The 14,254-nt window shown below is 49.3% G+C and overlaps 3 protein-coding genes across 3 annotated transcripts; 1 reads left to right on the plus strand and 2 right to left on the minus strand.

Moving 5' to 3' along the window:
* The first annotated feature begins 3,090 nt into the window (after nt 1–3,090).
* Nucleotides 3,091–4,940, plus strand: LOC125551189 (E3 ubiquitin-protein ligase EL5-like). Its single transcript, XM_048714351.1, has 2 exons — nt 3,091–3,533; nt 4,299–4,940. Exons 1-2 carry the CDS (start codon nt 3,223–3,225, stop codon nt 4,753–4,755), a joined length of 768 nt encoding a protein of 255 aa, XP_048570308.1. The 5' UTR covers nt 3,091–3,222; the 3' UTR covers nt 4,756–4,940.
* A 438-nt stretch (nt 4,941–5,378) lies between these two features.
* Nucleotides 5,379–6,829, minus strand: LOC125551188. The gene has a single exon (XM_048714350.1). It carries the CDS (start codon nt 6,660–6,662, stop codon nt 5,715–5,717), a length of 948 nt encoding a protein of 315 aa, XP_048570307.1. The 5' UTR covers nt 6,663–6,829; the 3' UTR covers nt 5,379–5,714.
* Nucleotides 6,830–10,070: 3,241 nt separating this feature from the next.
* LOC125551193 (seipin-1) lies at nt 10,071–14,033 on the minus strand. The gene is made up of 2 exons (XM_048714355.1): nt 12,993–14,033; nt 10,071–12,905 (listed from the first exon to the last, which is right to left on the minus strand). The coding sequence occupies exons 1-2, from the start codon at nt 13,515–13,517 to the stop codon at nt 12,186–12,188; spliced, it is 1,245 nt and encodes a 414-aa protein (XP_048570312.1). The 5' UTR covers nt 13,518–14,033; the 3' UTR covers nt 10,071–12,185.
* Between the last annotated feature and the right edge of the window lie 221 nt (nt 14,034–14,254).

Consider the following 14,254-nt stretch of genomic DNA (forward strand, 5'->3'; position numbering starts at 1 on the left):
CTCGACACTTTGCTAGATCAAGAGTTTGAAGGACGTCATCGAGCTGAACGTGTGCTAAACTCGGAGGTGTCGTACGTTTGGTACTTGATCGGTTGGATCGTGAAGACGTTCGACTACATCAACCGCGTTAAACTAACGCTTTCGCTTTCGGTCTATGAGGGTACGTGACCACACGCTCCCCCTCTCGTTGCTATGCATCTCCTAAATAGATCTTGCGTGATCGTAGGATTTTTTTTTGAAATTGCATGTTACGTTCCCCAACAACATGCACTTCACACATGAGGTTTTCAAAGGTTTCTCATTATGCGTCGTCGTGTGGGGAGAGTCCCGCACCACCGGGTCGCTATTGTGTGGGAAGAGCGTCGCGCCGCCGCGTCACCATTGTTGGGCACCAAGGTCCCATCGCATTTGGCGGCGCTACCATGGAGCGAGGCATTTTGTGTGAGCAAGCCCGCGGGGTCGAGTAAATTGAATTGATTAAGAGCATCTCTAGCAGACCCCGTAAAAAGCCCCAACCCACAAAATAACCGCTAAAATACGGGTCTGCACGGAAAATCCTGCCCGAACAGACCCCGCAAACGCGTCCGACCCGTAAAAGTTTTTGCGGAGCGCGGCAAAAGTTTGCCCTCAACCTTTAGATTCACGGGGTAGGAGGCCAAACCGAGCTCGCCCCTTATCCGCGGCGAGATTTGGCGCGAGGGAAATGTTCACGCGACCGTTCCCGCTCCACCCCCCCCCTTCCCAGCCGCCATTGCCCCGCCACCACGCGCTCCGGTCCATCTTCCCCGCCATTCTTCGCCGCCATGGAAGCCTCCCAGCCATCCCCCATCACCGTGGAGGTCGCGCATGCGCAATCCCCTCCGGCGAATCTCGTCGCCGGCCATGTCGGCCCCGCCGTCACCTAAGGCCCCAATGTGCTTGCCCGCAAGTGGCAGGGCAACATTGTCGTGCAGGGCGGCAATCCGGCTGGTCCTGCCGGAAAGACGCGCGCGCCGGGCGCCGCTTACGCTGCGCAATCTGCCCGGCCGCGGGCGGAGAAGGTGAGCAAGGTTTCAGACGTGAAGCGGAAGAAGGTCCCTACGAAAAGGTCGACGCCTTCGTCCACTCCCTCCGCCCCTGCAAGATGTTCCCCGATGATGCCGTTCAACGGCGCTGCTTCCACCGCAAGCGAGGTGTTCGACGAAATGTCCGCAAGATATGCATCTTCGACCTCTTGTTCTTGCTTAGCTTTTTGGCATTGTGGTTGTTCTTGACTTGATGTCGCTCAATGTAGCAGTGGTTCGAACAATGCCATTGCCGAGTTCGTGAACTTGTTGGACACCAACACCGTCGACATCGATAGGGCCCCGTTCGCTAGTTCGATTACAATGAAATGGAGGGTGGCGTGGATGATCACGGTGGTGAAGATGAAGTGGAGGAAGTAGATGAGGGGCGTATGAGGAATCACAAGCAAAAAAAGCGTGAGATCGAAGAAGTACACGATCTTGGAAGATCAAATCTTGATCAAGGCTAGGAGTGTGGTGTCTCCTGATGCTTGCACGGGTAGATCTCAAACCTCCAAGATATATTGGCAAAGAATCGAAGATCAATACTTCCGCATGATGGACAAGCATCCCAATAGGACACCACAGACCTTTCGGTCACTCCAAGGGCGTTGGGACGTGATCAAGCCGATTTGCAGCCGTTGGGCAGCTTGCTTGGAACAAGTATGCAATGCACCTCCAAGTGGAACCGTGGAATTCGACTATGTGAGTTCGTTTTCACGTCCCAAGTTGTGCATATCATTTTGCATCATATGAAGTGATTGCATCATTTGACTTTGTTTAAATTGTGTAGGACAAAATTGCCCAACAAAGATACAAAGACATGGAAGCTTCTGAAGGCAAACTTTTTAAGCTAGAGCATTGTTGGGATATGCTAAAAGGTTGCGAGAAGTGGAAGTTGATTGACAAGGAATCCCCGCCGAAGAGAGGTTCATTTACCAACATGGATGAAGATGAAGATGATGATGGCCCAAGAAACTTGAACAAGCCCGATGGTGACAAGAAGACAAAGGAGAAGATCAAGAGGGACCATGAAGCATCGAGCTTGCGGGACAAGATAGATGCCATGGTGCAATCAAATGAGTTGATGTTAGTGAAGACATTGGAGACAAATAAAGAGTTGGCTGAGAAGAAGGCACGGGAGAAGCAGGATAAGTGGCAATTGCTTAAGGACGAGGGGTTGTGCAATGCGGCCATTGAGGTGAGAAGAGCACGTGCCGCCAAAAACAAAGCCATGTCCAAGCTTCTTGCCGAAGAGAATAGGATTATGACATTGAACCGCAATAACATGGGCGACATCACCAAAGAGTGGCATGATATGACAAGGAGGGACATCTTGAAGAGGAGGATGCTTGTGTCGGCCGATGTGTGTTACACTGTCGGCGATGTTTTCTCATCGGGATTTGGAACCAATATTGTCGATGCATTCAGTGAGCCTGCTGGTGATCTCGGTGCCGGAGTGGGAACAAGTGTCGGCGATAGATTCGAGGGCGGCAATGACCTCGATGGAGGTGGTGCGGAGTGAAGAGCAACAAGATGATCAAGGATGTGGTCGTCGCTTTTGCAAGTCCTTTTGCGTTTGTGCTACAAAACTATGCTTTTATTTGCGCGCGAACTATGTTTTAACATTTGAATTTGAAGTCACTTGTCAGAATCACTGTCAAATTCGCTTATTGAAGTTTTTCGGTTTGCGAGTCGACGCGGCGGTGCCCGAGCAGACTCGGGGTAGCCGATTCGTAAAAAAGCATCTTCTGCAAATATCCTTTATATGTGTCCGTTTGTGGGATCTGACTCCACGGCCGCCCGCCGCGACCCGTAAAGTTTTTTTTCCGCAAATTGCAGACGTGTTTTGCGGGCCGTCGTTTGCTAGAGATGCTCTAATGAGGGGAAGGGGTTAAGTGGTGAGTTAGCAATCTCAGGTTTCATCTCTGCCCTTCGCTATTGATCTAATGACCCATGGCATTAGTTTTCAGATTTTCATCGAATTGCCTTTTCCCAAACAAAAGACATGACCATCACGGCATAAACGGAACAGAAACGCAACCGAACTGTGAGAAACGGGGGCCGGATTCTCCAACCGTATAACCGACAGCACAAGGGAGGAGAAGAGAGAGAGAGAGAGAGAGAGAGAGAGAGAGAGAGAGAGCCGCGCCGGCGGGGCGCCGACGGCGCCGCCCCAATGGTGCCGGCGAGCACGGTGCTCACGCTGCTGGGCTTCTGCGCCAGCGTCCTCTTCATCGTCTTCGTGTGCTCCCGGCTCGTCTGCGCCCTCACCCGCCGCGTGCGCCGCGGCCGCCGCCCCTCGCCGCCTCTCCCCCGCTTCCCCCCCGTCGGGGTCAGAGCCGGTCACTCCTCCCACGTTCCGTTCGACCGCCAGGGACACGCCGCTGGAGGGGGAGGGGTCGACCCCGCCGCCGTAGCCGCCTTCCCCACCCGCGCCTTCTCCGCCGCAGGCTGCCCCCGCGGCGAGGCGGCGGACGCCTCAGCCATGTATGTGCCTCTCGGTTCCCGTCTACCGATCGCGATTCACTTCGCGCCTGCGCCATCTGTAGAACTAATCGCATTTTGGAATTAACTGTAGCGAGGATCGAGCGATCGCGCACTCTTTGGTAGAATCAGATCGGTGATTGGGGGAATCGGGTGTTGCAACACTAGTGATGTTTTCTCTTGGCGTGCTCTCGAAAGATTCTTCCGTGCCAAGGAACAAGTATATATTTGAGTGTTGCTATAAGTGCTAACGTATCTTGATTCTTGAACAAGCAGCGGTACAGCGTCACATTGATAGAAAAATTGGATGTCCTAGTGAATGTTGGTGCCTAAGTCAAACCATGCCACTTTAGTACCAGAGTGTTGACGGCTGTGGTTATCTAGATTTTTGCTACTGAACCATGGGTGACTGAGCTTGCATTGTTACTGAATATAATGGGGCATAACACTAGTTTGATGTGCAGTCTGTCGCCTTAGTTCTTCTACTAGCTCTTCTAGTTTAGCTAGAAGTTGGGCGCGTTCACAGCAATGTCATTTTGGCGTCTGGGGGCGTGCCTCTATGTTCTATAATGGGACATCACACGAATATGAAAGATGGGGGAACTGTTATCAAATAGGTCAAATGCTCACCCGTGCTCGATAAGAAGGAAGCAGGGCTCTGAGTAATATTCTGAATTGCGATTTCTGTTATTTATTGATGCTTGTTTAGCAATTCTACCCTGATTACACAAAACCTTTATCCTGAACCATTTGCATCCTCGTTTGCAGGTGTGTCGTCTGTCTTGCAGAGTACGAAGATGACGACGTACTCCGCGTTCTTCCTTACTGTGGCCACGATTTCCACGTGGCCTGCATCGACATCTGGCTAAAGCAGCACTCGACATGTCCTGTCTGTAGAGTTTCCCTGCGGAATGACCCTGGCAGAAAGCATGCTGCGCCGCCTCTGCCGAGCGCGGTGATAGTAATTCCCCCATGCTTGCCTGAAGTGTCGAGATCTGACCCATGCCGCTGCCTGTTCTCCGGCAGAGGGCATTCGCCAACGACATCGTCACAGGTTCTTACAAACGAACCTGGCCAGGCGAATCAGATTCAGGTAGTATGCCATCCATCGGAGGATCAGGGAAACAATCCGACGCCATCTGAGGTTGGCTCTCCTGGTGAGAATAACAACCAGACAGGGAAGTTGAACATAGAGAGTCCTCGCGTAGTTGGCATGCTGCCATGATGTAAAGCCTAGCTAGAAGCTGCTTGCAGTTCCTTTTCCTGCAGTCTGAGCAGACCTGTAGAATCAGAAACATTTTCATGTGCGCGAGGATGGCTGTTATATGTTACAGTAGTTTTCAGAGAGTTGATGTAAATATGAGAATTCATTCGGGTTTCTTCTTAAAGCACCACATTATCTGTTGATCACACTCAAGCAGTTGACTGTTTATCACACTCAAGTACTCAGGCAAGCATGCACAGTTTCTTCCCGAACATCAACTGTTTGCATCTACTTGGAACTGGGAAGTGCTTAATCAGACAACGCACAGTCTATGTCTAGCGAAGCATCATGTGTCCATTTTTTCTTTTCTTTTGGTAACTAAAATTTCATGACTGGTCTCACCAGGATAACATGTGAATGTCAATGGCCATCAAACAGTAGGCTGATAATACCCGTCAGCGTTAGTAGAATTACATCTACTATTACCTGTTGATAGATTATTTATGCTGCAACAATCACTTGTAACTGCACCACTGTTATTGACGTATTTACATAAGAACAGTCAGCAGTGAAGGTAAGTGGCAACAAGCAGACACTATTGCCCCCGATATCTACACCACCTCATCATTCAACACAGAAGGATCTAAAGTAAGATTTCATCTTTCAACACAGAAGGATCTAAAGTATGATTTCATCATTCAACACAGAAGGATCCAAACTATTGCACACTTTTATGTTGCTGTTCTTTGTTAACTGTACTTGCACACATCACAAGTTATGATTCGGAGAAGAGTAAAATCAACTAGCAAGGGAGATGAAATTTGCCTACACTACACTCACATCAATGTATTCACCTGTTATGTTCATGATCATGTTGCTTGTAAGCTTACTGATCCCTTCGGCTTCAGTGAAACAGGCAGTTTGCTTAATTCCACGAAGTTCGCCGTCCTCTCATTTGAATGGAGTAGCTACATGTATGATCAATGGGCAGGGGCAGATGATAGCCGCCCATCAGCGCGGGACTTGAAGGCCTGGAGGACGAGCGAGAACCCCGGCGCGGCGGTGGCGACCTCCTCCTCCTCTAGCCACAGCCGGCTCTCCAGCGCGCTGCGCGCCCGGAGCATGACCACCGCGCTGCCGTACGGAGGCTCCCGGAACCACCAGCCGTGCAGGTCCCACATGACGTCCACCGGCGCGCCGTCCACGAACACGGTCTGGTTCCCCCGGAAGTTCAGCCGCGGCCGCCGCGCCTGCACCGCGCGCTTCCCGTCGACGCTCACCCAGAGCTCTTCTTCTTCCGCGCCGCCGGAGCACCCTACGCTTACCTCGTGATCCGGGCCGCCCTCGGCGAACCGGACGCGCCGCGCGGTGTGCATCGCCGCCGGGTCCGGCGCAACGACGCGCTCCCTGCGCGCGAACGGGACGGTCAAAGCCGCGGCCTTGGGGATCCGGCCCTCGAACCTCTCCTCGACGAACTCGGCCGCCAGGTCGCCCACGGCCAGCACGACGTCGGCGCCGGCGACGGCGACGAAGTAGTAGCCGGAGTGCGGCTCCGGGGAGGCGTCGTAGCGCGCGGCGGTGAGGTCCCAGAACACGACGAGCTGTGGCCGTGCGGCGTCGTCGACGGGGACGGACTGCGTGCCCCTGCGCCTGCGGAGGACCACGGCGGGGTTGGAGGCGGAGGGGGAGAAGGAGAGCGTGGGGCCGAGCGGGGAGCGGGTCCAGGTGAGCCGCAGGTGCGCGGGGGAGCTCTGCCCGGGCAGGAGCGCGGCGGCGCGGTAGAAGACGGTGACGGAGAGCGTGGAGGGGGAGGCGGGGGAGGTGAGGGTGGAGGAGGGGGTGGTGCAGGCGGCGACGTCGGCGACGACGCAGGAGGCGAGGTCCCGCACGGAGGACGGCAGCAGCAGCAGGCTGGAGGCGCTGACCATTGTAATGAGATCTGAGGTGTCAAGAAGAGAGGAGGAGCAGGAGGAGGTGGTGGCCAGTGGTTTTCAACTCATAGCAGCGACCCGGCGGCGAGGCTCTCCTCCCGCTCCCAGTCCCCGCTGGCAACTGCCGGACCCAAAAGTGGGAGAGGGATGAGAGGCGCGTTCGACTTCGATCGTGCCCATTATTTAAGTGCGTCGGGGAAGAGCGCTCAGCCGTTGGATGAGGAACGGAGAAACCTGAACCATCCGATCGCACTGGCCGAGTAGGACGAGATGAAGTGCCGAGTCATCTGAAAGGCTAAATGGAAGGGCAATCCATGACCCATCCGAGCCATTTTCTGTCCGTGCTCCAAAAAATTCTTCACTTTTTTCCCGTATATCAGAATGTTTATGACATTTCTATGGTCAAAACTCGCGGTAATAATAGAAAAGGCGGAGAAAAGAAGTAGACTGCCCAAGGAAATGACCTGGCTTTGTTCTTAAAGTTGGGCGAGCACCCCAGCTTAGTAGGTGGAACTTGGTCCACTTGGGATTTTGCCTTCACTACTAGCACGTTGGCCCTCGAGAGAGTGGGACAGGCGGCGGTTGCCCGTGAGTCCTACGACCAGGATGGTGCCAACGGGACACAGATCAGGTGACATGCACGTTTGCATGTTACCGTGTGACTTGCGGCCGGAATTTAAATTTAAACATTATGAATTTTTTTGAAAAAGAATCCTGCATCTTCACAGCACATATTAAGATAACTCTTAAAAAATTCAGATCAAAATTCGAAACATACATCGAGAAACAAAAAAGAGAAACTCGACACCTGTGGACTATTCACATCTAAGTTTCTCTTTTTCGTTTTCAAAATTCAAAACATACATCGAGAGAGTGGGACAGGAGTGCGTGCTATTCTCATCCGGTCATCTAACTTTACTCTTTGAAGGTGATTCTAGATCAGGGAGGGAGCGTTTGGGATGAAGATTTTTGCCCCTTTTAGTCTGTTTGTTTTCTTGCGAGTTTGTGGGTTGATCCTTTTGAGGAGCTCATAAAGATTTGCAACATAATGCTATTTTGTTGGCAACCTTGTCCAGCTCTCCACTTCACAAGATCACCGGGGAAATACGATAGTTCATGGGGATCACAACTAATGTCAAATTCAAAATCCTGGCATGCTTTGTTCTAGTTCTGGTGAAAAAAAGGCTGTGGCAATTTGTATGTCATCTGAAAATAAATTTGGTGTAAGTTGACTCCCCGCCCCCCTCTTTTTAAAGGGAACTATTGTTTCTCAACTAGCAAATCCCCTATACTTTTAGCCCCTCAAAAAAACATTTCTAACATAAATTCATGTCAAACACATATTTAACCTAATAAGAACATAATTTGATAGCTTTTAGACAATAATATCATACACACATAACACCATACTCCTACTAGATAGCTCTAAGCCCAAACCAAGAACATCAACGGGCAATAGTTTCCGCCAAACAAGAGCTGCAAATGATCCAAGGATAAAGAACCAAATCATGGAAGCCACTACGAGTGCAGGACAAAGTTTCTTCAATTTTCTTCTTTGGGCTTGCATCGACTTGATTTCGTCTTACATTCTGTTGATTTGGTCTTGCTTCTCATTGATTTGGACTTGCTTTTCATTGATATGATATTGCATCCTTGATTTGGCCTTGCTTCTCCCGAGCATCTAGCAACACATCATCGGCTTAGGGCAGCTGCTAACGGCTGCAGGATGGCTAGGGGGGTGACTGGCAGTAAGGTAGATGGTTGCGGCGTGGCGTGGGGGTTGCGCAGACGTCTCCCTACTTTTACTACAGGGTTGCTAGTTGAACCAAATATAGTCATTTAGGATGGCTTTTAAGGAGCCAAAGTGCTTTAGGGGATCTTCGTTGCTTCGGTAAAGTTAGGTTTAGGGGATATGTTGGTTAAACTCCCTGGAACTCACTTTTTTTTAATATAGGTTTTAGAGGATGCTAGACGTGCCCTCAAATCTTCATCGTATGGTTGTGGTGTGTCTTCTACCTCGAGCCTACTTTCTCCTCATGTCCATCTTCCTTCCCAGGCGAAATCGACTTAGGCCAAAAAAAAGTCAAGCGACTTACATGCAGCTCACCTTTCTTTTCAAATATATGTTTTAGGGGATGCTAGAGGGCCCCTCAAATCTTCATCGTACGGTTGTGGTGTGTCATCTACCTCGAGCCTACTTTCTCCTCATGTCCATCTTCCTTCCCAGGCGAAATCGACTTACGCCAAAAAAAAGTCAAGCAACTTACATGCATCTCACCTTTCTTTTTAAATATAGGTTTTAGGGGATGCTAGAGGGCCCCTCAGATCTTCATTGTACGGTTGTGGTAAATGCGTATAGTTAAATATTTGGTGCACACTCTTGCCAAAAGGAAAAACAAATAGTGGGATAGTTGCATGGTTATTTTTTGTCCTTTTTGTGCAAGATAGTATGTTTGATCCTTCTTTTGCGGTTGTGGTTGCACACACGATATACAAAATCAATTAGTATTATTATGTTATTTGAATATGAATATATCTTGGATGAAAAAGAAATAAAAGCATCGTGAATCACAAATGGATTCACATGGTTTGATAGCACGAAACAGATTGCATATGGCTGTGCAAAGCCAATTAGTGTGAAGCTCGTTCTTCTCATGTGTCCTTTGGGGGGCATTACGTAAAACTGGAACACCATGTTTCTTTTAAACACAGTACAAATGCAGATACCACATACACGCACATACACTTACCTCACAAACACTAGGTTAATTAGCATAACCCCGGGCAAGGATGACATACACACAAAAAAAAGGTGCATGTTTAGGTGGGCATGATTTGAGTTGCAAAAACTGTTCAGGTAAAAATAACAGAAACCAAACAGCACGGTGAAACAAGTGACTAAGACAGGCTGATCCGATCATTGTCTCAGACAGCGAAATGTTGAGGGCGGCCAATGGGAATGGATCACGCAAGTGCCACTCTTCATGGTCCCATGACAACATGTGCATATGAATGAAAAATATGATCCCAGCTGAATACTAACGCATCCTCTCTTGTTACTTTCATTCTTTTAATGCGGAGCAGGAAGTTCCAACCTCTCAATGATTGAGGACCAAGTAACGAAATTACAACATCACACAAGGTGAGATGGGTGGAAAATAAGAGTAGCAAAAGGCTTTCTACCTTGTCACTTACCCCGTATCTTTCCAACAAACACATGGCATGAGATGCGCCGCGCCGAAACGCAACTGCAAAACCCTGCGCCAGCCCCCCCATGGTCCGTCAGTTACGACTCGAATGATATCTGATAAATAAGAATGTTACAAGATGCGCAATCCGCATGCACTAGATTTACGGCGTCTGCTATGTTAATTAGGTGAGAATGCAACTCACTGGCAAAGCGTTGATCCTAGAGCACTGTCAAATGCTGGTACGGCAGATCAGCTAACTTATCAGATGGTAGATGATGATCAAATGATGTGGGCTTCACAAGAGAAATCGGCATACATTAATCCACTTGGCACAAAGATGAATGTACAGACACCACAGGGAGATGCAAATAATATTGTGCAGCCCAAGTACAACTCTGATTAAGAGGGGATTGACACGAGTGCATTCCTTTATGTTTAGAGCAGCAAAATCATTATTTTTTCAGAAATAAAACAGACAGATAGATAGATAGATAGATGAAGTTTTTGCAGTGGGCAATGAATGTCTCTTAATCTTCGTTAAACCAGAGCAAGCCAGGAACGAAAGGTTTTCAAAATGCAGCAGGCACAAGTTGACAAATGAGGCCTTTCGGTTTCAGACCCACTAGGAAACTGATGGACAAGAAGATAACATTATGCAACTGGGGAGAGGATATGTATATGTATATTATTACGCTAGCCGGCAGAAGCAAGGCAGTTGCACAAGGTAAGCATGCATGCATCAGGAAGGAGGAGGGCAGGTTGCTCACTTGTCCTCTTCCTTCCATGATGTGGTTGGGTGTTGGAATACTCCTAGAAGCTATATCTAAGTTGCACCTGCTCAAGAGAATAAGGTTTGTATCAATATCAGGACTTCTGTTCCAACATCAGCCTACTTGGCTCTTGTTTGGCATGGAACACCCAGAAACTGAAGAATCTTTCGCAGTCTCATTAGTCTGCAAGCGACTCATTATCACCGCTGGAGTACGTACAGACATGTCATTTTCTGGCGATCAACACTGCCCAGCAAATTAAAAGATATGCGCTGCTCATGCGAACGATTTGATCATTAGACATCCTCCTGTGAAACCCACAGATTTATAAGGACCTCAACTTAGTTGCCCCCAGCTTCAACAGTTTTGTGCACTTGCAATACAATTAGAACCTTGTACGCAAATAGGACCTCAAACGCACACATTTATTTCTGAAGTGACTGACCCTATCACAAGAAAACATGGAGCTAAGACCATCACATGCATGAGCACTTTGTGCATAGTAAGACATTATGAGCGGACCACCTCAATCTGGCTCTTTCCATATACTAGCACATACACGATTTCCTTGTCATGCAAAATCAGGACTTGAGCATGCATCGGTAAGCCATGATGCCTGCTGCAGAAGAGTTGGCTAAAAATATACTCGTATATGATTAGTTGGCGAAGAAAATGACATGGTAGGTATATGCTTATGTGTACTATGACAGCATGTGCTACATGGTCCACCGCTATAAATGATGACGATGGGAACTTCACTGCTACGAATTTAATTTCCAGTCTCTAGACAACCAACAAATGGATCCTCAAAGGTATAAAATGTTTATCTGTATACCGCAAAAATGATATGGCTCGCTGTTTCTGAAATTGTCCCTGTCATCTTTATATAACTCCTCTCTGAAGGAAGTTGATGATGATTAAAATACTCAAAGGACAATTTTTAACATCAAAGTTACATGATCCCATAAACCGGCAAAATTCATGTAGCTAAGCAAGCGAAGTTGGATTTTCAACCATCTAACTGTACATTATCTGAGTTACAAACTTTATATTTCCCATTTTCATCTCCTAAGTCATACGGCTGAAAAATAATTCACATAAAATGCTTCTGTATTTAAGTGATTCAACTAGATATGAATCCAAACAAAAGAAAACACAATACAATTAGCAGTAAAACAGGTATCACAGGAAAGCAAGTGGTTATAATCTCCATGACTAGAAAGTGTACAAAGACATATAATTGCTGAGAGGCTGACCTGAAAGTCTGAAACGGGAACAAGCTACTACTCCATCCTCATCTATCCAACATCTGTGACCAAAGGAGACCATAGACAGTTCATGTCAACCAAACACTAAAAGCGTGGTACCAACATGAATAAGGAACGCAAATTACGTGACTCCCTGTAGCTTATCGATTAATACATATATATATCTTTGCCATTTATTTGCGTTATTATATGTCGTTCTGCACGGAAGCCCTTCAGATCTCCTACACATGGCGTGTAACAAACTGTGATCGATGGTCAGCATAAACTTTGCAGCCCACTGCACTGACTGAACTAACAGGACTCGGACTCAGACAATGGAGCAGCAGGTGACTCCCCATGATCGTCGTCGACAACTTCATCAGTCTCAGCCACTGCAGAGCTAGAAGACGAGCCCTCATCGAGCTTGAGCTCAACCATGCCACCATGCCTCGTTTTCTGTGCTTTCCTCCTGCCTCTCCTGTCCCTCCACTTCACAGCACCACCACTCGATGATCCCTCATGTGAGCTCTGGCCTGTATCTCCTCCACCCAGATTAGCAGCAATTGTCTTCCCATTGACTTGATGATCAGATAACCCCCTGTGACTGTCCCATGCAGATAGCGCGAGTGGCCAGACCCAACGAACCGCGAGCAGGGAGAGAATGACATAGACCCAGAAAGAGAGCCACACACACATTGTCCATTTCAAGCTGCGCGCCACGGCCTTGAACCATGGAAGCGCCGTTTGCACGGTGATCTCTGCTCTGTACACCTGGGGCAGGTGCACTGTCATGGCTCTTGGCTGCAGAGAGACTCTGATGAGCCGTGTCCTCTTGTGACGGCCGTGGCCTTCCCAGTACTGCAGGAGCTTCAGCGTCGCCGACTGGCTCTCGCTGCGCATGCCCAAGGCGAGCGGCACGATTGTCAGCGCGGACTGTGCTAGCCGCACCGGAGCGCTCTTGTACCGCAGCATGTATGGCTGGGTGGCTGATGCGATGGTGCTTCCACTTGGGGTGATGGCCTCTGTTTTAATCTGAATGTGAGGTTTTAACAGATGGGAAGTCAATAGGTTGCAGATGATCAGGTGAAATTCCAAGAGATTTGGGCTGCGAATTTGGACCTGGAACACGCCAATCTGACGGTTGTGGTCGGAGTCGGGCAGCAGCAGCGATATGGACACCCTGACGGAGTGTCCCGCCGGGGGGCAGAGGGCCACGGCGGCGCTCGGCTGCGGCTCGGTGTAGTCGAAGTAGAGCGGCTGGCGCACGGTGACCGGGTCCTCCACCCAGTGCCGGATAAGGACGAAGCCGAGCAGCAGGGACGCGACTAACGCGACCGCCAGGGCCGCGAAGGTGAAGGCCGCGGCGAGCACGCCCACGGCGGCGCGCCGGGCGAGGGAGGCCGCAGCCGCAGGGACGGCGCGCAGCTCGCCCACGAGCGTCGCGCCGGGGAGGACCACGAGGGTGAGGACCGCGGAGATGACGCGCTCGCCGAGGAAGGCAACCAGCCGGATGAGCCAGCCTGCCGGTACGGCGAGGAGGAAGAGAAGGGTGTCGCCGGCAGCGGTGGGCGGTCCGGCGGCCGGCAAGAAGGGGTAGTGGTGGTGGTGGTTGTACGTGGACGGGTGGTGGGGTCCTGGATCCATCGGGGATGAGCTGCAGGTTAACAGGTGTACACCAGGAGCCTAGCACCGTACTACGTAGGGAATGGAGCGAACTAGGCGAAGGTTCGAGGGCGCATGCAGTAGCCATGTCCAGCTGCTCGAGGATGACGAGGTACACGTGGAAGGAGGGGTCCACGTGTCGCATGCATGCCTCCATGCAGATCGATCATGGGCAACCGCTCTGTCGCCGTCCACGTAATCTCTCACCAGTCAGCAGTTGATAACCACCGAGTTTGGGAGCATACACATCACAACAGGAACATTCTAAACAAATTATCCAGTACACAAATAATACTGTTGAAACAATAGGATAGTAGCATAAATAATGGGAAATACACATGAGCCCTTGGGTGCTCCACCCCTATATAAATATTAAGTTAAAAAATACCAGGAAAATTCAGAAAAACGTGAAATCTTGGGATATCAAACTTGGGTGACCAATCTATTTCCGTGTGAAGTTTCATGAAAAAAATACCATGAAATGTATATATGGCGAAGAAAATACAGTTCAACCTATGATCCATCCAGACAATTCTTTTCTGGTATTTTTTTCAAGAAACTTCACGCTGGAGTTTATTGGGCACACAGTTTGATATCCAAAATCCCAGATTTTTTTTATTTTCCCCGGTATTTTTTTAATTTAATGTTCATATAGGGGGTGCACCCAGGAGCTCCAAATCTTCTTCCCATAAATAATACTCTACTTGACAAATCTTCTT

The sequence above is a fragment of the Triticum urartu genome, chromosome 4 (genome assembly GCF_003073215.2).
Source record: "Triticum urartu cultivar G1812 chromosome 4, Tu2.1, whole genome shotgun sequence".
In the NCBI taxonomy this organism is placed as follows: domain Eukaryota; kingdom Viridiplantae; phylum Streptophyta; class Magnoliopsida; order Poales; family Poaceae; genus Triticum; species Triticum urartu.